This window comes from Mycteria americana, chromosome 3 (assembly GCF_035582795.1).
Source record: "Mycteria americana isolate JAX WOST 10 ecotype Jacksonville Zoo and Gardens chromosome 3, USCA_MyAme_1.0, whole genome shotgun sequence".
Taxonomy (NCBI): domain Eukaryota; kingdom Metazoa; phylum Chordata; class Aves; order Ciconiiformes; family Ciconiidae; genus Mycteria; species Mycteria americana.
Window position 1 is genome coordinate 72,483,842 of NC_134367.1, and position 27,288 is coordinate 72,511,129.

Sequence of the window (27,288 nt, forward strand, 5' to 3'; positions counted from 1 at the left end):
TATTGGGCACATGCACAATAATGATAGGAAAATATTTTTCATATAACTAGTTCAACTTTGGAAATGTTTTGGCAGTCAGAGCAAACTTGCAAAACAAGTCACCGATGAAGCCCTCATCTTGGTTTAAAACGTATCCTGATTGTGGCAACAACCTACACTCTGCCCTTACACTCTTGTGTTCGAAGTGAAGTACGAGAACAAAATGTTCTCAGAAAGGACCTGTTGAATTTTTTGGTACAGGTTCTCTCTCAGTCTCATTTGAGTCTTTGAAAATTTTACATGGCTTGGTAAGAAGCATTTTCAGCAGTAAGTAAAATTTATGACCCTTGTGGTACTTAAATTTTACCTTCCCTACAACAAAGTCTTTCTTCTCCAGAGCACACTGTCAGCTATTTCTCATCTCCAAAGTATTTTGCCTACAACCAAATCACAACACTTTATCCTTTAAAGTGTATAGTGGTGGTCTTCTGTTCAGGAAAAAAGTAATGCCAGGGGGGTGGTGAAAATATTATATTACATTTGAAAACACTTGCACAAGGTTGCCTTTATGTTAAAAATTTCTACAAACTCAGTCACGCACAGCTCAGCTACATATTTGGCAGTCTACGTTTCTTCTCTTTTTTCTTAAGCTCTGGCCATCAGCTTTAACCACACTGCTCTAGTACCAGCGGGAAATTTTCATTATGGTTTTAGTAAACTGCTCCCTTTCCACAGTTATTGCGCAAAGTACAAAGTAATAAGGAAAACTGCTACAGAAGCTCACTTTGTTCATCTGTCCTTCGCACTATATAAAAACTCTTAATGATGAGTTCTCCTGGAGCAATGAAATCCTTAAATCACATCCTTTTCCTTTCCAAATCATACCTAGATGAATTTGGTGAATACGTGACTTACAACTTAACTTACATTTCTCATTTCAGCATCATTCCTGCTGCACGGATTTCCTCTATGGGTTCCCTACAGCAAAACAGTGCTTTCCTGCAAGAGCCATCCTACTGCCTACAACTTTTTGGGTATGAGTCAACGGAATATTTACAGTTATGAAATACAAGTTTATAACGCAGTGAAACAAGATAATCTAGGGTGTCTGGAAGCCAAGATACTTTACTTCCAGTTCCTTAAGAGAAAGAATAAAATAGTGCCCTATCAATTCCTTTCAATTTCTCATTAGAATTTTAAAGAAACTGAGTAGAAGAATCCTCAGAAAACTTGCAATATCACATAAATATTATTTAAAAGAGTATTTTTCCATTGTTCCATGCTTGTGCCTCAGATATACTCATTACCTCTATATGATTACACCACTTTAAAAAACATCTGTTTATTTAGCTGTTTGTGCAAGCGCAGCAAAGGCTACAACAATACGAAGGAAGCAAAAATATAAATTTGCAAGTTATCATCGGAAGACATCAAATCAGACCTATTTTACACAATATTATTGTTTAATCTCCATATATTCTCAAGCTTTCAAAAAACTGAGAATAACATTAGAAAAGTGTCCTTTTTAGGAAAGACCCTAATCACTGGAAGTCTTTCAGAAGCATTTTTTCTCATACAATTCCTATTGAAAATTAATCTGAAATTTCGAGAAAACATTTGGAAACTAGACAAACATACACATCACGCAATTATGTACCTTACTAAGTTTTTCTATGTCTTGATAGTATCCTGCTGCCTTTTTCTGCTCTTTGGTCACTTCTGAAACAAGCCTCATGATAGTTTCTCTATTAGCTTTGGACTCCATCTCATGGACATTGACAGCTTCTTGAAGATAAGCAACCTGGTCTTTTAAGGTCAGATTTTCTTTACATATTTCAGAGACCTAAAGAAATAATTCAAATAGTAGTAACTTTTTTAAAGTACTTAACAATGACATATATTCATCCCAGTACACCTGCTCCTCATCATTCCAATAAAGACACAGTGTTTCTCGTGACCCCTAGGTCAGATTTATAATTGCACTCTACTATTCCTTTCTTAAAAATGTAGAAACACAATTAAAATGAGAACCTTATTCCCACCAGAAACCCACACCTTAGTGTTATGTGTTTCAGATTTACTCCTACACAATCTCCATGATCTGTTAAACAGGTGGAGAGCTACTGTCGCTGCATATCTGCACTTGAGATGAAGCAGGTCAGAAAATGAAAACAGATCACGTAATTAACTTCATGCGAAAAGCAGACCATTTCAATTTGGCTTGTTAAGATTTATGTGTCTCATTTGGAACAAGAAACTGAAAGCTGCATTTTATGCTTGCAACTTTTTAGGCATGGGGAGATTTGAGTTAGTAGCAGCTATTTCATAAGCATATTCCAGGGCAGGGCCAAATACCTGGTGGTCTGCTGTTCTGAGCAGCCGACACCTTGGAAAAAGGAGTCATTTCCAGGAGGATTCTAAGGCTGTTTTGGTACATTACACTATTTTCAAGAAGTGGAATAGGTGACTGTGGGCACTTCAAAGAGTGCATAAGGTAAAAAGAAAATGTAATGTACCCTGACTCCTACTGACAAGACGTTTATTAAGATTAAGCCAGAGCAATTCTGTCTTAAATAAAACCATACTGTGGAAAAGAAGCTAAACAGACATGCCATGACCCCAAACAGAAAAAAGAGTTGCTAAGTTTTCCTAATGTACACAGTTTTCAGCACAAATTAGATTTCCCGACTAGATTTATCACTACATTGTTAAAACAAGACATCAACATACACTTTTTTTCTAAACTCGTTATTTCCTTAACTTAAAGCATGTAAGAGTTACAGCTTAATACAAATATCTTTGCCGCTATTGACAACTAGCCAAGTTTTGTTAGATATCTATTACAATTTCAATGTGCTTGCAATATTATGAGGGCAAGGACTGTAAGAAATCACTGTGATACATACCTAGATAATCTTAATTTAAGTATTCCTTATAGCCAGAACTCTTATAATAATATGAATATAATGAAACAAAATTTCCCAAAATACCTAGTATGCTCCCAAGTGAAGAAAAATAGGGATAGCAAAGACTAGACAGAACATGAGAAAAATGCACAAAATTAGGATAAATTGCTCTTCAGCAGCATCGATAAAGGTTAGAAGAGTCTATGAACGATTTTCCTTTCCTAAACAGAAGCTTAGCTTTTGGAACTTCAGAAATATTCTGAAGAGAAATAATAAAGTTTTATGATTAGGTTTCAAAAACACCACAGTGATTTATAGCATTTTGTTACAGGGCATAGTTAAGGTTGTTTTAGGGTGTGCCATTTCAGATGTTTCTACTTAATGGCATGTCAGCTCAAGATAAGTGTTAAGATCTAGTGTACAGTTTACATGTCACCTAGTGACTCCCAGTGTTAATGTTTTCAGGAAAGCTTTCAACCAAGTATCTAATCAGGCTTGTACTTAGGAACTACAGGCTGATAAAATATTTATGCAGATAAGACCAGACTGAGTTCACTGAGGTTATTAGTGTTAGCACCTTTGAAAATCAACCCAATATGAAAATAAATCTGTCTTAAATGACAGCACTGTCTGCAAATCATTATTTAACACAAAGATTCCTGTCTTCATCACTTGCTTTATTTCTTTTACAACCAAATATTCTTCTATTAAATACAGAAACCCTTGCCTACACATAATCACCTTCAACATTAAATGTTCCTGTGGTTTCTCTTTTTCTCTGATGTCTGTGTCCAAGAATCCAGAAAGCTGTGTAAGGAGCTCTTCATACTTTTTGCTGATTTTAGAAGATTGAGTCATGCTTTCTTCACACTCATTCAAATATTTACTAATCAGACAGAAAAAAAATACACACATCAGGATGAATGTTCTCTGAAACAGAATGCTAGGCAAAAGACATTATCCCAAGATTATTGCTAGCTTCTGCATACCACAAAATGAATTTTTAAAGTTCCACATAATTCTCTAGATCTGTTATTTAATACATATAACTTTTGTTCTTGCCTTATGAGTAAACATTTCTTCATCTTTGATTTTGATTAGCACTTTAAAGAATCCTCTATGATCCCAACCTCATTCTCAGCACAAGATTTAAATAAAACACAAGAACCAGGTAACATCAATAAACAGTGCCCTCAAGATACTAGACATGGAAGCTGCAAGCAAAAGCTTAGAAAAAATAAGGGGGGGAGAGAGATCAAATTATAGTAAAAATATGCTAAAAGCACTTCACATCCCCTCTCTCTCTCTAATGAAGCTGATGGTAATAATCAAACTTCAGGGAAAGAGAAGCCCCTTCAGACTAATGGAAGCATAGGGCATCCAGAGTACCCGCGAAGTGAAGTTTGCCAGCAGAAGCAAACAGAGATGAGAGACGCTACTTTGCTGTACAGTCTTCTGCAGCATAACACTACCCATGAACACAGGACATGGAGGCAAAGAGGGGGAAAAAACCCACAGGCTAGATGCAGGCTAAAGGGATCCATTAAAAAGGAAAATATCAAGGGACTACCACAAAAGTGTGAAGAAAAGGCAGCTTTTTGTCATCAATTTCATCACACTCAAAAGGTGTCTATCATACAGATACATATCCCACATGAAACATCTGTTATCAGCCTTAACAGCACGTATTGGTTTGTAAATGCTCTGTAAGAACAAATAACCAAATAACAGAGCGGTCAGTTTAACTCATTGGCATAAATGCGGTTACATCCCTCCCATTGCCAGGGACAAAGACCAGTCCAGTAAACAAGCATTGCAACAGTCTGCATAGGTATCAAACATATAGATGTAAATCTTGCACATGATGCTGCAATGCTGAACATCACTCCTGAAAAACTACAAAGAAATTGATTAACAAAAATAGTCAACCAAACAAAGCTCACAATGACCATTACTGTAATCCACGTATCAACTCCAATACCTCTCAGATAACACCCATGAGAGAGGTAGTCCATGGTAAAAATACAGTGCAAGAGACAAAAATACTGAGCTTCCAACTGAGAAATAAGGTACTTTCTAAAGCAAGTTCTTCACAAAGATTTGAACACTAGAATGAAACGAGATGTGAGATATCACCAAACAGCTGTCTAGAGCAAATATTTTATTGAAACTCATTTGCTTATCAGAGCATAGCACTATTCTCAGTTTTCAAGATAGGCACGCTAGCCATTTCTGGACTCATTCTTTTCCACTTCTGATTTCTTCCTCTCTAGGATGGCAATCAAACAGGCACCAGAGCATCACTCCATAATCAAAAAGCAGCATGAGCTCCTATAGAAACACAAAAGTGAGTGCGAACACAGTACATTACATAGTTATAAACTACTAAGCAAAAGAGATGGTCCATGAAAAAAATGTAAGATGTTGCCTTAGGAGGGAGACCAGCACAGGTGTTGTCAATGCTGCAAAATGGAAGAGAGTGGAAGAATAACAGAGAGGAATGGAAAATATAATTACTGTTCCGGACAGGATGAGGATAGTTCCATGTACTACTGCACAGCACACACCGTGAGCCAAAAGACCTCTGCCTTCTACAGCAGGCACTGGCCCTGAGAAAACAAGTGCCTCGCAGCTTTCTCACCTCCGGGCACCTTCCTCTCCTCCATAGCCCCAGCAAAACTAAGCTGTGAGATGGTCACCAAACTGCTGTCCTGAGGAGGGTTATACATCAGAAGTGAAAAGGTATGACACTCCAGATATGCCATACATGCATGCCTATATGTTAGAATATTGTATGAGATTGACTGCCAACCCCGCAAACTGTTCTTGTGGCTCTGAAAAATTGAGGCACATCACACAGACAACCATGCCTGCTTCTAAAAATAAACAATCTAAAGTACAACGCACGTACTTGACAACTTTACGAATAACCTAATTACCACCAGTAGGGCCATAAAGGTGTGAGCACCTAGAAAATAGGCGATCAGGTACAAAAAAATAGAACGCAGCTCTTTCACAGTTTTGCTAGCTCTTCAGAACTAATGAGCAAAGAGAAGAGGAGGAAAAAGGGGAAAAAAAAAAAGCTTTTCACAGTTCAGGCTCTAAAAATACTTTGGCAATAGACCGGTTGAGTAGAAAAGCACCATTTTCAATAGGAGAGGTGTACACCTTGGAAACCAATCACAGAATTCATTAAACATTTTTTACTATATCCCTAGGTATAGAATGTAAATGTGCATTTCATGCCTACTGGCTTGCTCTTCCCTTTTATTGTGGTTTTCAGTAAAAATCTTTCTTGAATACCTAATTAGGACTAGTCATGTGCCACGTACGACTAAGGTGGCCAGACTAAGAGACTAAAGTTCATGAAGTCAATACATTGACTGGTATTGTGGCACATGTAACCATCAGCTGAGGATGAGAAAAAGCTTGAAAGCATACGCTGTAGATTCATGACCAATCCAACATGTTTGTTCCTTCCAAGAGGAGCAGACTCACCCTCCATTTGTCCCTTCCCTTTGCCAGCACTCCAGTGGTACGCTCCAGGTGCACAAGGAACGAAACCTGGGATTGGTAGAGCTGGAAATTAAGCTTTTTATCTTGCTCACTTCTCTCTTGGAGCAGTTCCCTGGTCCCGATCACCACGCAGCAACACAAATGGAAGTGCTGACACAAGTGTCATGGGCAAAACAGAGCAGCCAGGACCACACTGGGAGTGACAGTACAGATTTATGCCACATAAAATTGATCATATCACTGTAATGGTAGGCTAGTATAATACACAGTATTTTGGTAGTTTTCTCCCAGTGAGTCAGGCAAACAGGATAGGAGGTTTTTCTTTCTTTTTTCTTTTTTTTTTCCCCCAGAAGTAGCATTTTAAAGAATCTTAACAACCATTATGTCAGAGACTGTGATGTTTTCTATGTTGCTAGGATGCATCATACACTTCTTGGCTTAACTATCTCCTCACTTATATTGGGATCATATCTAAAATCTTTGGTGATCAACATCCGCACTCTCCAGGCAGGGTTTTTGGCAAATCAGCTGGTAACAGACAAGTGCACTGCAATGGATTTCTCTAGATTTTAAAATAACTTAATTATCCGCTTCTAATGCACAAAGCTTGGAAGAACTGTGCAAAATACTGATTTGGGAAATACAGACATCTGGTGAACACTCACCTTGCTCTTAACTAGACAATATTGAGAGAGACATGGATATTAGCCTTGTAATGGTGAAAAAAAAATCTATTATAGAAGTCTATAAGGTGTCTATTAATATACTATGACCGACACTGATTTTGGAATTTTAGAGTTCAGAATATTTTCACACCAATCAATTTTATTTGTGATCAACATTCCTATCAGTCTCCATCCCACAGACCTGAAATATTAGCAGTTATGCAGAACTGACAGATCAGTGCTCTGACACACTATGCTAAGAACAGTATAGTTAAGGATACTATCTTTTAATAAAAGTTTTATGCAATCAGTATGCATGCTAAAAAAAAAAAAAAAACCAAACCCACAAACAAAACCACAAAAAAAAAAACAGGAAAAAACCACCAGCACACAGCAATGTCCAGAAGGAAGCAGAAGAAAAGTCAGACAAAGGTAACATTACTGAAAGCTGAACAAACCTTAACCAAACATTAACATGCTCCCTTCAGGATGATACTAACTAGGAATTATACCATATTTTCTTTATTACACTGATCCTAACAGACAGCTTTACACAAAGGAAGAAATTCACTTGACACTGTTCCGGTTCCAGCTGTGACACAGAAGAGGGTAAAAGAGACCGGAGTGGTGCAGCAGCATATTCACTCACCACTGCACGGCCCATGCAGCATGTCAAGTGACAGGTAAATGTCTGCAAAAGATGCCACGTGATAAGGATAGATCAGGGCACTAGACCATAGTTGCAGGTACTGTCCATCACAAGCATGCTATGAAAGGCACAAAGTTTGCCTCAGTGCCATATGTGGAAATGCCTGAACCATACCTCTTGTTTCTACTGCGTTCAGACAAACAGCCCTCTGTGCTCATTTTTTGTAAACAATGCAGTTACACCAAGGTGACTCATATCATCATTTCTCCTCCAAAGGACAAAATTCTCAAAATCCCATTTATGGGCTAACTCAAACCAAAATTCAAATTTCAATACCTTCCACACACTCAGGTACAACAGTTGTGCAAGGCATTGTAACAGAATTCAGATCTGCAGTAAAGTCTGTCCACCAACGTATTTTTCTGCATTGACAACTGCACCATTCTGTCATCCCAAACAAAAATTGTTTCTCGTGTCACATGAATCTTACTTAAGTTTGGCATTTTGCTCATGAAGCTCCTCCTTCAGCTCCCAGTTTTCCTTGAATGCTGCCTGAGCTGTCAGCTCAGCCTGGTTTTTAGAAGTGGCGAGCACACATGCCTCTTCTTCCATCTCCTGAATACGGGTTTGCAAAGACAGAAGACGAGACATCTGTCTGGCATTGTTTTCCTTGTAGCTTTCAGCTTCAGCCTTCAGCTCTTGAAAAGAGGCTTCTTTAGAGACCATTCTGGACCTGAGTTCAAGAAGCTATATAGACAGAAAAGGAGAAAACTCATTAAAAAAGGAAGAATAATTTTGCCCAGGCTGAAATATGTGACTGCACTACAAGTTTAGTAATGTCACAAGAAACACATTTTGGAACAGAAGAGTCAGAGACTTCTATCGCTACAAGACTGAGTGGTGGGACACAACTTTATTTTCATATAACTAGGAAAAAGCAATGGAAGAAAGGGGTTTGTAAAAACCGCTGTTGTGTAATGCAATACAACTTTTCAAGATAATCTCTTACAGGAAGATAAATTTATTTACAAATTCAGAATTTAGGAAAAGCCCACCTTAAGTTCTGCTGCTCAGCCTTAACTCACCTCCCTTATGCATCTGCATTACAATACAGTCATTAACACTACTATTCCCTCTTTTTTGCCTGCCTCCTCCCTGGTCCCAATTCTGGTGAACAATTCCACAGATAATCTATAGCTGTGGGGAGCTGTAACAGCAAAGTATCCTGTTGTATGAGGGCAGAGCCTTTTGATGATTTGCAGCATATTCAGAGGAAAATAAATTTTTGTAGAGTTGTGGTGTAGGCAACTTCTTATCAGCTTATGCAAATAGTTATTTTATGGTCTGATAATCCAACCAAATGTAGCTGGATTTACACAGAACCAGCAAGAGAGCCTTTTAAGGAAGGGTCAGAGGAGGGATATCACCACCAAAAGTCAAGGACCTGTTCCAGAGATGATGCTAGAGCTTCCCAACTGTTCATGGAGTTCAGTTGTTTTTCTTTACTTTCCCCTCTCTTTTCATTAAAAATACCATTTTCCATTGAAATATTTCTGTTACAACCTTCTCTAAAAGACTGAGCTTGAGGCAGACACACAAGGCACATAAAATTTCAGTGTGTTTTATTTTGTTAAAAGGAATGAGTAATTTAAAGTGGATTTTTTGCCACAAGAAGTGTTAAGGCATGTTTCAGCTTTCCTGACAACTCCAATTATAAGCAGCAAGATACAGTCTGAAGCATTTATCTCCTACTATGTAAAATTAACAGGCAAATAATTAAGCCACATTAACTGCCCTTTATGACACGTGCTAGGGTTTTTAACTTGTGGCAAACATTTTAAGGCAATAGATATTTAAGACATTAAGCTGCAATTCAGGATGTCAGGAAATTCACAGCTCTGCCAGAGGCTTCCAGTGTGACCAAACCCAAGACACTCAGAGACATTCCAGAAGGCCAGTGAACCAACTGAACAGTGACTGCCTTGGAAAAGAGAGGTCCTGCTTCTCCTGCTCCCAGCCACGCACACCTGTCCTCTCCCTCGCATCAGCTCTGGTATTTATCCGACTCCTCCACAAACAACTTAACTAACACAGCTGACAGAAAATAATTCACTTTCTACAGAGGAGGTGGAGGAAGAGGAGCTGGCCACATCACAGAGAAAAAGCTAACACTCAGGAGTCAGGTAGGAGGATCACTCTTGCAGCAGCACCATAGTCTCTGATGAGCTTATCCTTCACCTGTAAGCACTGGTTTATCAGACACTTTGGAGCTGACATAAAGCAGCACTGATTTTGAGAAAAGCAGCTCTGCCTTTTCCCAGGCTCACAGGCTTCATTTCCATACTCCATCGTCGTCTTCTTTGTGCTAGCAGAAGCACTTATATGGCTATGAGGTGAAATAAGATTGGGAAACTGATCCGGCTAAAAAACAACCCAGAAAGAGAGGCTTTATTTTTCAATTGCATCAGTTCCCCAACAACACAGTGCATTGTAAAACTACACATAACATCTGTGCCAACGCAAAGGGTGGGGCAGTGTGGGGAAGGAAATGAGCAGCTGAAGGAACAATAGCATTGCTTTGCTTGGCAGCTGGACCAAGCTATGGTAGCTTAAAGAGTTCACAACTTTAAAATTTCTCTGTGGTTCAACTCCCTATGTGCAAAATGTGATATTTTTTCCTCTGTCCACTGTCTTTGTGGTCAGTTCCAATAGCAGAAAAAGCAAGAATAATCCCATATCATGAGTTTTACAGAGCACTCAGCAGAACAGGGCTCTGACCTCAGCTGGGTCATGAAGGTCTTTATTAACAAGAGCACGAACAGCTGCTTTCTTGACTATTTTCGCTTTTGCAAGCACAGTGCTGAAAGAATCTATAAATCAGTCAGTCATGCTGGCAATAAAGCCATTCAGCATTTCCAGTAATAAATTCTTTCTATGAGAACATGAGATTCTGCATGGCTTTTTAGAATTGAAATTTAAGGTACTGATCCTGGATAGCCATTAAATGTAGGGGACCTCTGCAGTAATTCCAGGATCAACTGGTCAAATTCAAGCTTAGACGATGGACACTCACCCCTGTAGTTCTGACTGGATACTGTATTAACAATTCATTCTCATACAATATTACATGTTCTTCCTGTTTCCCATATTCAGCTATCCACAATTAAATAAATTTTATTTCATTGATAGAGCCTTCCTTAATATTCATGTGCTATGCAAGTATATTGCAAAGTACTTTACCATGTGCAACAGAAATACACATAAGTAAAATGTACAGATGTTTAAAGTGCTAGTTGGATGAATGCTCACAAGTTTCTGTTGGACTTTGTGTGTCTATGAATATTTACGAATGTGTACACCTAAATCTATGTATGTAAATAAATGTAAGCACTTCATGTCTCCTAAAGGCAAATTTGACTCTGTTTTAAAACTGACCTCTGCCCGCATCAGTGAATTGGATCAAATCAATCTTATTCAGTCATGTGTTTTAAAAAAAAAAAAAAAATTAAGTGTGAAAATACAGAAACTCTAAAAATTATCCTCTAATAAATCCTCTCTCCCAAGAACCACCATTCCCACAGCAGGGACAGCAGAAAAGGATGCGTGTGTGTTCTTCAGCCTCTCTAGTTACAATTAACTTCATTAGCTCAATCACAACTTCACTGGTGATGAAAGCAAAGCAAATTTGGGGACCTGTAACTTGAATAAGTGGAGGAATAGGTGAGGATGGGCAGTTATATCTTAACTCACCAGCAACAGGAGGACATCTATCAGAACTTTTATACAACCACAATTTAGAAATATTAACTTTCAGGTTTAATTACAAAAGATTGCATTTAGATGATGATGATAAAAAGCTAGACTGCTTCAAATCTTTCAAATAAAAGCTCATAATCAGTTCTTGAACACAGAAGCACACAGAGTAAAAATCACATGGAAATTCTGTTAGAAGTAAAAAAGTTCTGTATCAAAAGCAAGTACTTTTGGAATTTCTGCAAACTTTCTATTCTCTGCAGAAAGTGACTGTAGAGAATCCTCAGGTTTGGAGAAGGATTCGAAAATATTTTTAAATGTACCTCTGACTGGGCACAATCATACTTCACTGAAAGTGCTGCAAGTTCACTTTGAGCAGTTTCAGCTGCAGCTCGATAGTGATTCATTTGCTCTCTAGTGACAGGAATATCCAAAAGAATGTGATCATGAGATTCCTGGGAAGACAGCATGAAAATAAAACCATTAGACATTGCATTTTTTGAACATTTTTGTTTCAGTGCTTTTTTGTTTGATTAAGCTGCTCAAGGGCATCTATTCCAAATAAGTTATTCCCAGAGTAACTGACCCTTACTGGAAAATTGGATAAACACTTTTCTACCAGTGACCACTTTCATCTGCAAGTTCAGCCATCAACATCAGTGCTAAAGTATATCGGCACGTAAGATATTCCCCCTCAACAATCCCATGGCCTCCCACTATTTTCAGCTCAGGTTGTTTCCTGCAGTTTCAATGTATTTAGCAACATTCAAAAGGTCCCTCTTCTACAAACTTATCCAGTCACTCCTTCAACCCATGTAAACTTTAACCCAAAGGGAGTCCACAGGGGTGTCTTATGCAAAGAACTACTTTGGGTTTTAGACTTCAGTTACATTGCACGCCCCCTCATTTTTATGTTGGAAGAAATTGTGGAAAAAAGCAATAGCTGTCAATCCTCTCTGTGCCACTCATGATTTTGCAGATTTCTATCGTATTTCACCTCCACAGTCTCTCTACCAGGTTGAAGAGTCCATGCCTACTCAGACACTCCTACTTGCTCCTCAAAGGCACTTTTTGGCTTGCCCATTTGTGCTTTTACTTCTAATCTGCCAAGGCTAAAGGTCCTTTTGAACTCCGTCATTTGGACATAACTTTGGCTTTCTGAATGATGCTTTCTCGTCCCCAGCAATCACCACACTGACTTCCTCTCACCCTTTTTCAAGCCCTTCTGATAGATGGCAAGCACTGGTTCTGTGCTTCTAGCACAGTCTCTTTCACACCACTTGTGTAACTCTTTTAGCTGTGCCTTTTAGACTCTTTATAGTAAGCTTTCTCATTCTTGTGTGGTTCTGCTCTTCTACAGTAGAGCAGAAACGCGTTGGGTTTCTTGGCCTTTGTTACTTAAACCTTTCAATATGAAAATTCAGACCTGAGGTCTTGATAGGATTTTCATTAGAACATTTTTTTCAATCAACAGTGACTACAAAATGATGAAATTTAACATCTTCAGAACAAGATTGTGTTTACGTGATGCTGGGAGCACACATGGCAGAGGACAGAACATGAGATTTTTATTCCATCAGCTCCCACACAGGACAAACAAACTGCAATCCTAGTGCATTTAGGCATACATTACAAAATGCAAATCTCCCCCAGCTAATGACTGCTGTTGAAACAAGGCATTCCAATGGAGACAGAGACAAGATGTCTTCACTTCATGCTCTTCTGCATCAGCATTGGTGTAATCAGCACAGGCTGAACTAAATTACAAGTTCAGCTCCTACCCATTCTAAATAGAAAAAAAATGAACAGCTTTCTAAATAGGTGAACATCTAGTAAAATAAGCCTCTACTGAAATGCACACAGAAATCCTTGGGGAATAAGGCAAAACTACTAGTTTGGACTGTAGCAGAAGATAAATTACCTTGGATTAGTTTCTCTAATATTGTCAACTCTTTTCTTTAATCTTTCTTCAATGCACTAGTACACACTGGATTAGATCCTTCAAGGTTAAGCACATTCATCTCCCTCAAAGACACTCAGCTGTGCTGTTTCACAAAGGAGTTGCCACTCTCATCAAGACAGACTGATACATGTAGTACAGCTCACGGCCATGTACAACATAGCACACAATCTCTGAGATAAAAGGGCTGCTAATTTTCTCAACATTTTATCACCATTCTGAGGGAGTGAGGGAAGGCATGTGCCATCTCTTTGCTACTTTGTCTTCTTTTTTGCTTTACTCCACTTGTTTCACAGTGTACGACCACACAAAATTATTTGATGTAGAGAGGTTTTTTTCGTTCTGTAATACACCAGGGCTCCAAAACCATGGCTGGAGCTTGCAAACAGTAACACTGTGTATGTTATTTATGTATGTTGTTATATTTATACTACCGTATTGATGTATGTTTTCTTTTTCTTCCCTAAACAAACACAACCACTTATGACTCTACAGAAGGAAGGAATACATCTCAAAACTGATGAAATAAAAAAAAATTTCAGAGCATAGCTGAAGAAAGAAGTCCCCTGTTCAGCAGCAATAATCAACATAAGAAAACCCTTTACAGATGGAACTTCTGAAACCTACATTTGTCATACAAATCTAGATTTTAAAATGATGAGCACTTTAAAGATGCAGATACACATTCAGAAGCATTTAAAAGAAGTTTAAATGAAGCCAGGTGCAAAAGTCAATGGGAATTACCATTTCACTTATTTACAGTCTTAGTGAGATTTACAGAAGCAGACCTCTGCATCCTCTAGTGGCTTAGTAAATACAAAGCTAATCATACATGGTGACACCATGCTAGGAAAGTTGGTATGATTATCATACTTTTGGCAGGGAATGTGCATGCTTTAATATTTAAGTAAATAGTTTTCTGTGTTTTGCCAGCAGCCATTCACAAGCCTGATCATTAATCATACCGATAACAATGCAATTAATTTTGCATGACTCTACTATATGGGTAAAATTTGTAATGCAGATGTGGCACTTTTGTATCTGGAAAAATTCAGATTTGTAATGTTTCATGAGTACTATGTAGTTTATACTGATTACTGTTAAAAAAAAGAATTAATAAAGTGTTAAAAGAATAAGAGGCGGCAGATAGGAGAAGCCCTAATATAGTATCACTCAATCAGCTTTAAATAATCTAGCTTTTGGGTGTTCCTCCCATTCACGTTATTAACTTTTTTGATCCCTTTCCACTTATCTGCAAGAAAATGAAGTTTTCATTTTACTTCAAATGCTAAACAGAAGCTAAACCTTTATTTACAATACTTAAGAGTAATATCTACTTGGACTTTGCCTTTATTAGCAATAGGCGTTCTTTAGAAGATCAACAACATAAGGTCATTGTTGTTATTGTGGGGTTTTTTGCTTTCATTTTTTACCAAATAACTACTTTCACCTCCCTGGAATCCAGCCTGTAGTTGGCCAACTTCACCTGATTCAGAAACAACACTCAGGCAACACTCAACATTCAGAACTTCAACAACATTCGGTAGTTTTACGTCTCACCATATACTTTGAAACCGGCCAACTATTCAAGTCACTCCCATTCTGGTTTTGTCAGCTTTTCTTGTATTTCCTGCTACATTTCTTATTTCAGCCCTGGCAAATGCTGCTACTACTGCCCCCCCTTTCCCAAAATATATATTTAAAAAATCTCTATTGAAACAGAAAGCCTTCAGTAAGCATTTAAGCACTGACCACTACCCTGAGTGATTTGCCAATGCATTGCCTCTTTCCCATAGCAGATGGACACTACTCAGGGCAGGGATTTCTTCTTCCTGTTTCCAAAGCGCCTAAGCACATTGGGGTTGGCATACCAAAAATAATGACTCACGAACCTTTGTCGACTCCGTTCTTCCTTTGCTGCTACAGAACAAATGGGGGGGGAGGAGAGGTTGGAAATTAAATAGATTTGCAATATGATGACATGCGACATTAATTTTTCACAGGCCTGCTTTACTAAACTATGTTATAGGTTACCATCAGCAAAATAGGGCATAAAAGCAGAACACTATAGGAAAGCTTCCCTAGTAGCCTACCTGCTTTGATGGCCTCCACAATATTCAAACCCACATCTAACTAAAACAGACATCTTAAATTTGACTTCTCTGAGTTACATTCACTGGTTCAGCTGCAGAGTCAGGCTTTGTGCAGTTATCGCTTCCTTTTGCCACTGCTTTTCATGTGCTCCAAGTTTTTATTTCATCTCTCCTTTCATCCTGCATCTCTTCTACACTGATAAATTTTAAAAAAAAGAAACTTGAGCAATAAGCATGTGATTTATCTTAACTGAACTACATCTTTTTTTCTCCTCAGATATTAAGGTAACTAGTGGGCCCTTTTTACCTACATAGCTATTCAGGACTTAGTACACTGGTTGGACTCAGTGAGCTATTCAATAATTTCTATAAATCCCATTGCATAACAGTTCATATTCTGAAAACAAACAAAATGAGATACCCTGAATCTGTAATATTTCTTCCTAAGACAAATTAATATTCATGGGTGTGTATGTGCATAAAAATCGTTCTAATTTCTGAAAATACGATGCAGCAGCACAGTTTATTGTTATTATTTGCTGCAACCAGAATGAAGATGACATCCAACATGAAGTACTGGGAAGAACATGCAGTTGAAAAATTTCCATGCAGACTTTATCTCCCTAAGAAATCACAAGGAAATGTTAGTCCCCAAACGTGCTATTGGATCCATGGGAGGCTAAGGCGCCCTTCAGTACTGCTTAGCAGTACCCTCCTCCCTTTGCAGTAATCATTGACAGGTATTACTGAAAGATAAAAATCACTCTCTGGTGTTGTTCACCTACTGAAGAGGCCAATTTCAAGCTTGAGTAATGGGCCCAAATGAAAGTTTCATGACAATCAAAATTTTAGTCTTACCCTCTACTACTACAAGCAGCAGTTAAAGCGTTTTCATCTTTCATTTTCCTCTCTGTTAGGATGAGGTGACTTTGCATATAAATATAATAAATGCATTTAATATGATGAAAGACAGCAGTCATCTCAAGGCAATTACAGAGACAACATCACCTACTGTAAACATTACTTAACATGTTGTTTGTTTTACTTCATCCTTTGCCTGTATGGCTTAATTAAGGAATCTGGATCTCCCCTGACACTTTGTCTCGCAGCTTTTCCAAAAGGAGTAACAAGAAGGAGCTGCTATGTTTAGTCTCAAATTAATAAAAAGGGTAATTGCTAAGGCAGAATTTAGGAGAAAAATGTGACAAAAGTAAGTGCTTATGCAGAGATTTTTGCAAACCACTTGTTGTTCTACTGTTTTTACTTTATCAGTGCTGAATAGAGTTAAATAACTTTTGTAAGAGAATAGCTTAAATGAGAGATTTTAAAAAGACTGTCATGCAATGCCAACACTCTTGTAATTTTCCTACAATGCCTACTATACTTTACTACAGTCAATGAAAGGCAAATATTTTAGATATATTTAACTGTGTTTGTATATACACAATGAAGACTGATTAGTGCTGTAGTTGATTTGCCTTTTGTAATCCATGTTTTATAAATACATAGTTGCTAATGTGCTGCTGAGTCACGAAGGTAACATTCACAAACTATTTGACTTCAGGTCAGTAGGATGCGGTGCAGGTTACTGTCAACTCTGTAACTAAGCAGTGATAACGAAAACTTCGTAATCGGGTCAAAACCGTCATATTTAATATAATGGCCGTTGATTTTGCCATGACAAACTACCAAAATTCTGAATTTTTTGTCTCAGAACAATACAGCATAATTACAAAATTGATGTTCAACTATTAAGGAGATACTGAGCTGTTCACACACTACTGAATTGTTTGTCCTTTGGAATACGAAACCGTTACGACTTTTCTACAATATCCTTAGTACAAAAGAGTTTGATCCTTCTAAGCAATATCCTCAAGCATCTTCTTTAAATTCACATCAAAGCCAGCAAACCAGTTTCAAAGGAAGAAGAAATGCAAAGAAGAAATTCTTAGATAACTATAAATTCCTACTCCATGAAAGATACTCCCTTCTGCAACACTTAATAAGAAAAACTTTCGTCCTTGAATTTGTGAAGATAAGCTATAACGATCCGCTGAACTTCACTGAGCTACAGCTGAAGCGCACATCTACCGCCGCGTAAAGCTCTGCAGCTGCAGCAGCTGTTTTTTAAAAAAGGCGAAATTAAAATTGAAAAGATGACTTGCCAGGGGGGTTTACTACAGTCAGCCTCAATGTCAGTCGCGCTCCACAGAAACAGCCTACAGAAAGCTATTGGAGACGGGGGGGGCAGGGGGGGATTTTTCCAAAATCGGGGCTTTACTCTCTAGTAGCGGAGCTGCAAAAAAACCCCAAACCAACCAACACTCTCTCCCCTTTCCGAGTTCCTCCCCGGCCCTCTGCTACCGCCCAGCGTCGCCCTGTGCCGGACGGCGGGGCACGCCAGCCTCGGGGGCTCTCACAGGAGCCCGCGGCCGCCTTGCAGCGGCCCGGCCCAGCCGACGGCAGCCCGCCAGGCCCGGTCGCCGAGGCCGCCCCCCTCCTCCGCGCCCGGGCTGCCTTCTCCCCCCGCTCTCCCCAGGGAACGCGGTGCCGGGGCGGGCCGCAGCCTCCCGCCCGCAGAAACCACCGCCGCCCCCGCAGGCGGGCCGCAGGGCCGGGCCGCTCCCCAGCACCCAGCGGCGCGGTACCTCCGCCGCGCTGCTGCCCCGGTCAGCCAGCCGAGGGGCGGCGGATGCCGCGCGGGGCCCGCCACCGCCGGTCCTGCCGTCGCTCATGGCGGCCGCTGCGGTGCCGCCGTCCCCCTGGCAACGCGAAGCGGGCGGCGCGGCCGGCGCCCTCTGCCCGGGCGGCGGGGCCGGGGCGGGCAGGCCGCGGGGCTTCCAGCGTGGGGGCCGCAATGGGGTCCCCTGGTTAGGGAAGGGGGGGACGGTGCTCGATGCCTGAAGGTGAACAGTCTTTACAAAGGGATGCTGACAGAAACGTTTTTTCCACTTCAAATAGGCATTACACAACAAAACTTTATAAACCTGAGAAAATTACCTCAAAATTTTCCTCAAAAAAGTCAAAACAGAGGCAAGCAGAGCAGATGAAATTTGAACAGCAGCGTGCTCTTACTCAGGCAGGGTTTCCTTCTCTCCTCCCAGAGCCTGCGACACGACCACCTCCCGCAGCCCGGGAAAGCAGCCTGCCTTGAATACTGCTGAAGTACCTCCAGCTGAAAGGGGACCTCCTCCTCCTCGCCTCCCTTCCGAACAAGGTAGATAAACATGGGAAGAGAGGAACTGCAGCTAGCAGAAGAAAATTAAACCTTCAGGTGTATCGGTGCTGCACATCGTTTCCTTTGAAGACCCCGTGAGCTGCTTACTCAGGCTTGCCCCAGTGCCTCTGGGGACTGTGCGGTCTTGCACCATTTCTGTACTCACTCACAAGTCAAAAAGTATCTTACCTTTCCTAGGAACACTGACTTATTCATGTTTTCCAGAGAGGAAAAGTTAGAGGTAATACTGACTTTTTTTTTGTCCTCCTCTCTGTGTGCCTGATGCTGTTTCACTGCTGCTGCCAAAGACAGAGAAGACCCCTGCCCAAGCAGAGGGGTGCCAGTGTGGATCATCACCCTATTTAAAATGCTGCATCGCTTAAAGCACAGAGCTAGACAGTGCCATACCTTGGCTGGAATCTGCCACTAAACTCATAAAGGAAAGGAGAAAAACCGCTTAATGTGAGGAAGCAGTGCTGGGAACAGATCAGGGGAAATGGAGACCCACACGGGGCTGCGGCCAGCACAGGTGGCAGGAGTGGCAGGAGCCGCTGGCCTCCATCTCAGGGAGCGTCTGGGGAAAGACACAATCACCGTCGGTGTGCGAGGTGGTGACAGCTCCCTGGTGGCACGTTTCCAGTTCATCCTCACAGGTGAAGGGTGAGCTAACAGCAACACAGGATGGCACAGGGGGTATAAAAACATATTACAAAAACCGTTGTTCTTGAGGACTGTCTACACAAACACTTACTGTTGTTGTAGTAGAGGAGTGAAATCAGCAGGGCATTTCTGAATCAAAATTATCCAGTGCTGACAGAGCGGATGGGGGTGAAGAGAAGGTAGCTGCAAGCAGCATGTGCTGCAGGCATCTCTCTGAAGGGAGACATTCCCTGAACCCAGCGAGCGCTGCCCGGGAGGAGGGACCCTAGTTTTGCGGTGCTAAACTCTCAAAAGGAGCCAGGCGAGAAAGTGGCCAGAGGGGAACTGTGCGCCCAGGCTGTCTCCATACGGCTCAGAGAGAAACGCCCAGGCAATTCCTAGTTCCCAGTTAAATTGCATTCAGTTCCCAAGCCAAAGTTTATGCCAAAGTGGTATAAATCTTGATTAACCCAAAGCCTTAATATTTTTATGAGAACAATGTTCCTGACCTTTTTTTTTTTTTCCTCTTCTATGTCTGTGACTGTTCTCTTATATGAGGTACCTAAAACATTATGCTGCTGGCTAGGGAGCCCAACCAAAAGTTTTTAGAATTTCAGACATGGTGGATCAAAGCTGCTACCACCGCATGGTGCAAAATGCTGATCCAGCGTAAACTCATTCTGCAATTAAAATCTACTAAGTATTTTTGACAGGTTAAATTTGTAGTGGCAGTCTTACATAAAACCAGCATAAATCTGGCACATGTTTTAATGTCCTCTGCAAATTTGGACAAAAATATCATCCTGGATTTGTCCAGCATTCTGTCCCACTACCACAGCAGCGTGCAGATGCAGGATTAAATGATTGCGAAACTTTGTCCTAACTTTCTTAAGCATGTGCTTGAGCGTACTTCCCCATCGCTAGTCCTGCAGTGCCACAGCTGGTTCAAGAGCTATACTTCAGCCACTTCTATGCCCTTAGTGATAGGGGGAGAATGCTTATGCAGCTGTATCTTACCGTACAAATAAAGTTATTTGGCTTTAAAAAAACTGATGAACTGTAGCGAGAGTAACAACAAAAGAGGAAACAAAAAAAGGATGAAGAAAAGCAGAAATTTCATATAACACTGAAAAGAACGGGGCAGTTTGAGGGGGTGCAATACCCATTCTTCAAGCCATTTGACTAAGAAAAAAGTATCTTATTAGAGGATGCGCACACTTTAAAGTGCTTTAGGCTTGTTTGCTAAATACTACAGGTAGAGTTCTCAAAAGGACTCCGTGTTTCTTTTTCCTTAACAGGGGCAGGAAATAACGACTTATGAAGGGTTACTTCAGGATTTTTAGTTAAAAATAATTTCAAGGAGTCATTTTCATGAATAAGATTCTTCATGTTGTGTTACTGAAAATACATGGACAGGATGTTCTCAGCCTTTCTGAGCAAAGAATGATGCAGAATCTCTTGAACGTATGTACCTAATAAAGTCACTCTAATTTTCAAAACCGAAAATAATAATTAAAAAATTACTACAATCTCTCCCTTCTGTGAAAGACCTCAGTGTTGAGGAAAGACGCTAAAACTGTTCTGGGATATGAAACCCCAATTCCAGTAGCCAGTACACTCAAAAATCTAAAAATTGAGATAGTTCTGCAGGTCCCTAAATATCTGCTCCTAACTGAATTTTCTGTTAAGTAAATGAGAATGGACCTTTGAGAATAATTTCAAAGCTAAAAGTCATGTGATGATGCAGACAGCTTGCCCCTCACTCAATGAAAGAGACATCCTTTGTATCTTGTGGGATATGGATGGATGGAGAACTATTGTTCCAAGTACCCCAACGGTTCCATGTTTCTGGACACTTGAACCAGAGATTCCCTAGCAAGTGACAGAAATTAGCTTAGATTACCCTTCAAAGTGCTTAGTATGCCACAGGCTAAAATGATATTTCTGTACCAGTATCTGTATTTTGCTAGCAAATCAGTCTGCAGACTTCTGAGAACCTAATAAAAATAAAACTGAAATGAGTAACATAAAATAAGAGTCCCACTTAAAAAAAAAAAAAAAAGCTGCTTACTGGGGCCTGCAGGAGCACTGCAAGAGTGATACGTACAGATGCACAGACATTGTAATAGACAGACCTGATCTAGGAAAGAGGTCCCTAAAACACTATTTCTTCAAGAAAGAATTCACAAAGTCCTCACCTCAGAGCCAAACACATTCTTAAGAATGGAATTATTAACTCCTTAATGAAAGGTGAGATCTTATTTTTATTAGTTAAATTGCTTTTAAATATTTTCATTAATTAAAAAAATCAAAAGCACTATGAAAAAAATGCATCTTTTGGCACTGTATTTTTAAACTGATTTCAAAAGAACCAAGTGCAATCATAGTATTTAAGCATGCAGATATATACTTCTTTAACAATTTTTTTTTCCAAGTCCTTGACAAATCTCAAGAGGTTAAGTCAGAATGATGCTTAATTTCCTGCTAATATTGTGAAACACAGACAGCCAAGCACAGAATGAACACTGAGATGCCCCAACTGTATCGAAAGCCTGCAGTACACTTCTGTGCATTATTACAATCTGTACTAAAGTTTGTTTGTTGGTTTGGGTGGTTTTTTCATTGGTTTGTTTGGGGTTTTTTTTGGTTTTGTTCTTTTTTTTTTTTCCCCAAATGCCCCATCAGGAAGTGAGGCAAACTACCAGGTCTTCAGGTACCCATGGGACAGAATCTAGGGGGAAAAGAAAGTTTTGCTTCATTAATTCTACTGTTCACAGGTCTTGTAATTTAAATACATCATAACAATTGATTAAAAGACTGAATCAAAACATTTAATACTAGTTCTGAAAACAAAATTTCTCTTTTTACTAACACTATAAAAAAGCTTTGTTATTAACCTCAAGCCATTGACATCAACACCATATTGAGAAGGTGAAGTATTTATGTTTTATCATGCACACGAATTCCAAATGATTTCCTGAATGCATATACACATTTCAGACACTCATTACCTAAAAGCAGCTATAGCTAAGGTAGAAAAGAATTGTACACTAGCAACATTAAAAAAGAAGACGAAATGTGTTTCTCCAAAAGAGATTCAGGGGAAATTTAGTCCACAGGGCTTCATTATCTACAAATTTAGCTAGAATAACCAAAACAGGCAAATTTTTTACAAATACTTGGCATGAAAGTCACGGGCATGACTTGCCAAGGTTCTCATTTGCTTGCCTTCCAGAAGGTATCAACTCCAAAAGCACAGTATGTCCCAACACCAAGCTGCACTCCTCCTCCGCCCTGTCAAATCACTAGTATCCCATCCAGTAGCAGAGAACGTTTTCTTGAGGAGTGCCTTATCCTCAGCTTACCTACATCAAAAACATAATGAAGAAAGACAGGACTTATTCCCATTTCTTTTTTGTGAGCTGATACAGAAGTCTGGCTCACGACCAGTGACAGACGGTTTGATGTAGAGATCCTAAACATAGGCTTGAAAATACAACTTCAGTTAAAGGGAGATACTGCCTCCCTGGAGGTAATTTCATAACACATTTACAGACTTCAAGGTGGAAAAGGTATTAAGGCAATTATATTATCAGGAAAAAATAGGTTCCTATGGGAAAGTGGAGAGACAATATCACTAACTAATATGATTAAGAGATGTGTGTGTAAGTTGTGTGTGTGTAAATTGTGTCTGGTACCAGTTACTATTGTAAATCTGATAGTGGACAAGCTTAGATGGACTAACTCATCTGATTAATTCTAGCTGTTCCTCTGCCTAACCAAAATGGGAGTCCTTTTCTCCCCCCCAAAAACATTGAGTTTAACACTGTCCTCATCCCATGTGAATTTGCACAGCTCAGCTAAACTGATGGAGACATCTAGTGGGGTCAGTAAATCTTCTGAAGGAAATAAGCCAGCTGGTTTCACAACCCTGGACTCCCCCACTGGGACAAAGCAGGGTGGTGAAAATGCAATATGCATATGGGGGAACTCATCAGACTCATCAGTGAGATTTTAACACAGAATCTCTTTAAGCATGGTTCTCCACCCATATTTCAGGTTTGAGCAAGTCATTTCCCAGAACCATCAGGGAAAGACATCACTTCTGGAGAGGTTTTCCTGAAGATCTCCTATGTGGCAATAAAACAGTTTAGCCTGCCCATGAGCAGATACTAAATATCTTTGGATGACAAGACAGTAACCAAATATTTTTATGATAGCATTACTAGATGCCTTCTTATCTTGTAAGGGCAGAATAACCACAGACTGAAAACAAAAAGTTAATTCTGAAACACAAGGCAAACAGCAATAATGAAAATGCAAAACTCCATGGTGTAACAAACACTGTATTTACACCTCCCAAAGAATATGTTCTGAAGTTTTGGAAATTACAGTTGAACTTTTTTACTTGTAAATTCAAGCATTATATCCAAAATACAAGGTATGTTTTAGTGAGGGAGAAACAAGAGGAGTAGTAAGATAGTGTCCATATAAGCAAATATTTGGTTAAAAATACTTTATGCACAGACTAACGTATCTCTATCTATCTATGTATGGAGACATAGCAGAGAGAGGACACAGAATAAAACACTTTGCACAGCTGCTTTCCAGCTCAGGACATCAGCAGGAAGTGCACAATGTTAAATTAAAGCAAAGGCAAAAAAAATCCATTAAATGATACTTGCAGCTATCAAAACACAAGTATGGTTAAAAAAAAAAGTCAGGACAATTTATAAGAAATTCTTTTCTTTGAAAATCTAAGAGTTTCTTCTTTGAAAGCTGCTGCTGACATACTAGGTCATTTTCAGTTTGGGGAACTTAAACCAGATATAAAGTCTTTGAAAGTCTAAACTCAGTTCATGCAGTTATTTTAGAAATTCTCTGTATGTGGAACTTAGGTTTCCACATATGTATGGAAACTCCCTGATTTGCACTGGGCAACTAGCTTCTGCTAATGCTCCATCACGATCCAGAAAAGTAGCAGCAGAACTTCTAAGGGCCAAATGTAATGCCACTGATGCAGTCGAAGCTGCACACCCAATGCATCCCAAAGGCAATCAAGTGCAGCTCTAACTCAGGATCGCTTGAAATCAAGAACACAGCCAATTACAGAGAAATGGGGATACTTTTTGTTCACATAAAGATACTAGAGCCCTCACAGCAAGTTGTACACCCTTCTCTGCCTGGAGGAATTTGAACTTTATGTCTCCTAATTCCCTAACCTTAGGGCATGGGTACACATACTCCCTGGGTTGAAATAGGGCCGCTATGCAGACAACGCAAGAGTCACTGGACAGAGGGAAGAGCAGGTGAAGGGATCCTTCAGCCAGCTTGAGGAAGCACTCCTGAACCCTAACCCTTTTTCCAGAATTGTTTTGTATTTTACAAACACAGATCCTAGACCAAAATAACAATTACATATGTACATAAGCTATCTAGGACCAGAACCCAGTACATTTCCTGATCTATGACAGCTAAGACATTTTCTTGGGAAGTGGGAGATAAGAGCTGAAACCTATTCCAGGCCATGAACGGCTGTTAAAAGCCAGTTCAGAGTTTCCAGAACAACCTTTCTACACGCAACACCACTGAAGGAAAGTATGGATTTACCAGTTTGCAGGTCCTTCTCTGCTGTGTTATTTTAATATACACAAGCATTTTAGAGATTGAGCCTTGCTCAGCTATTTCTTGGAAGCTGTATGTGATTACCTCCGGCACAGTATTCTGTATGTTAACAGGTAAGGGGGCAGAAAGCCTTTCTCTGCAGGTGCCTGAACTTCAGGGGTGAAAATCTGGAGATGTTCCTGCGCCTTGTATCAGCGTTAAGCAGCACTGCGCTGAATACACAGGGTTTCTGTACAGCCATTTCCATACATGGAATGGGAGGCCTGGATGCCTTCTGCCTCCGCTCCATCATCCATTTGCCTAGGTGTCAGGCACCGTATCTCCACATTTGGTAACAACCAAATCCTCCTTTAAAATTAATTCCTGAGCCAAACACCACAATTGCGGACAAAACTCAGTGTGAACTGCACATTGAAAGACGCAACTAAGTATCATCAGGCCCTTTATCAATTATAGTTACTTAGAAAGCATCAGCCTTACCACAATAGTATGAGCATAATCAATTAGTTAACATTAAAAAAGCAAACGTAAAAGTCCATAATATATACCTTGATATATCTTACCTTAGTCTGCTCAGCTTTTAATCTTTTACATTATTAAAGACTTGGAAGAAGAAGGGGAATCCTAGGAAAGATAAAAACTTCCTACAAGCATGAAAATTTTTCTTCACAGGAAGTTTGAAAGACTATGATTAATTAGCTTACTGAAAAGGGATAAAACAAAAGCAGCATACAAGTACCAAATATGTTTATTCATTGTATATGATCATAATATGATATTTTATATTTCTTTCCTAGTGGAAACAAAGCCAAATGAGCTAAACCTCAAAAAGAAGTGTAAGTAAAAACCCGTCTCACAATATATCTGGAGAATTACAATTACAATTACAACTGTAAAGCTGAGACGGAATGTGGATTAATTAATCTATATAAATTTACTTTAGTGGCCTTTTTATTTCCAGGGCTGATTGATAGAAATTGAAATATATCTGTATCAGCTAGAATAAAAATTCACAGAAGTTTTCAGCTAGAATAAAAATTCACAGAAGTTTTGAAAAACTGTTTCAGGAAAAAAACCACAACCAAACAAGAAAACATAAACAGTCCATGGTACAGGAAGTTGTTTTCCCCACATGCTTTCTACCACTGCCATACTGGAAAGAAATAAAAGGACAATTTTAACCAGCACATTTTCACAGTTTTATTTTAAAATCTTTAGGTAAGTCTTAGGTGATTTTGAACTTACATTTTTGCTTTAAATAAAAATCATCCCAACCTTTTGTTCTGTAATTTTGGGTAAACAGAAGGCTTGTAAGCAAACAAACTGTTTAATGAAAAAAAACCCCATAACAGTTCTGTACAAAAGTCCATTTTGGAATTTATATTTTAGACATGATTTAGGGTTTTTTAGTTTAAAAACATTTCATGTGGTAATTTTCATGCAATAGAGTGAATATTTTTCCTATGCTGCCTGACAGAGTACAGGAGATAAATATGCTTCACATGGAACAAGTAGTTGAGTAGTTCAACCATGAATGCAAATACACTATGAACTTTAACGGAAGTATTTCAACAACAGTAGTTAAGGTTTATGGGACATCAGTAAGGTGTGTAAGACAAAGTTATTTGGAAATATTTTAGTTACAGCAAGCGTAACACTAAAATATTTCCATTTTTGCTGAGAACATATGGAGCACCTATCAGTTTGGGAAGTGATCCTCATAATGACACCATCAGCTGCACCAACCTTAAATAATTACCAGATACATTTTAAGAGATTCTCAATGCTTTTTAAGGTTTTGAAATTTGAACAAGAATATTGGTAGAGTAACAAGGTAGAAACTTCCCTAATACTGCCCTGTTTTGATGAGGAGGAACATTTTACGATACCCATCTCTTGCATCTATATCTTTCAAAACCTCACTGGATAAGTACGCTTAACAGGTTTTTCTATAAAATCTGTTTCAGAGAAAAAACCTTCAGGAACTAAGACCTGAATTATTTTAAGTTGGCTTTCCCAGCCACTGAAATAGTATAATGATGTCCGAGTTTTGCACAAAATCATATAATTTATTTCAATATTCTTGCAACAGTTTCCAGTCATACAATCAACTTATTTTCCACATCAATTTATTTTAAGAAGCCTTACATACATACAGAATGATTGTATATATCTTATCTAATGAATTATCAAGTATTCAAACAGATGTGTGTACTGGCTTTTGCTGTGCCTGTGACATTACTTTTCCTCCTGTTTCATCACAAATGAAAATCATCACTATCAAAA

General features: G+C 39.3%; 1 protein-coding gene across 2 annotated transcripts in view; it reads right to left on the reverse strand.

Annotated features, from left to right (window-relative positions):
* Window positions 1-27,288, reverse strand: part of LOC142408449 (coiled-coil domain-containing protein 170-like) — a 65,971-nt gene that overhangs the window by 29,668 nt on the left and 9,015 nt on the right. Inside the window, exons 1-5 of one of the 2 annotated variants that reach the window (XM_075498972.1) lie at window positions 18,170-18,288; window positions 11,792-11,923; window positions 8,206-8,462; window positions 3,627-3,771; window positions 1,637-1,822 (exon numbers count right to left, since the gene is read on the reverse strand). In XM_075498972.1, coding sequence (XP_075355087.1) covers window positions 1,637-1,822; window positions 3,627-3,771; window positions 8,206-8,462; window positions 11,792-11,923; window positions 18,170-18,256 — 807 coding nt within the window. In that variant the 5' untranslated portion in view covers window positions 18,257-18,288. Of the gene's footprint in view, window positions 1-1,636; window positions 1,823-3,626; window positions 3,772-8,205; window positions 8,463-11,791; window positions 11,924-18,169; window positions 18,289-27,288 lie in introns of those variants that run through there. The other variant, XM_075498971.1, reaches the window with a different exon arrangement.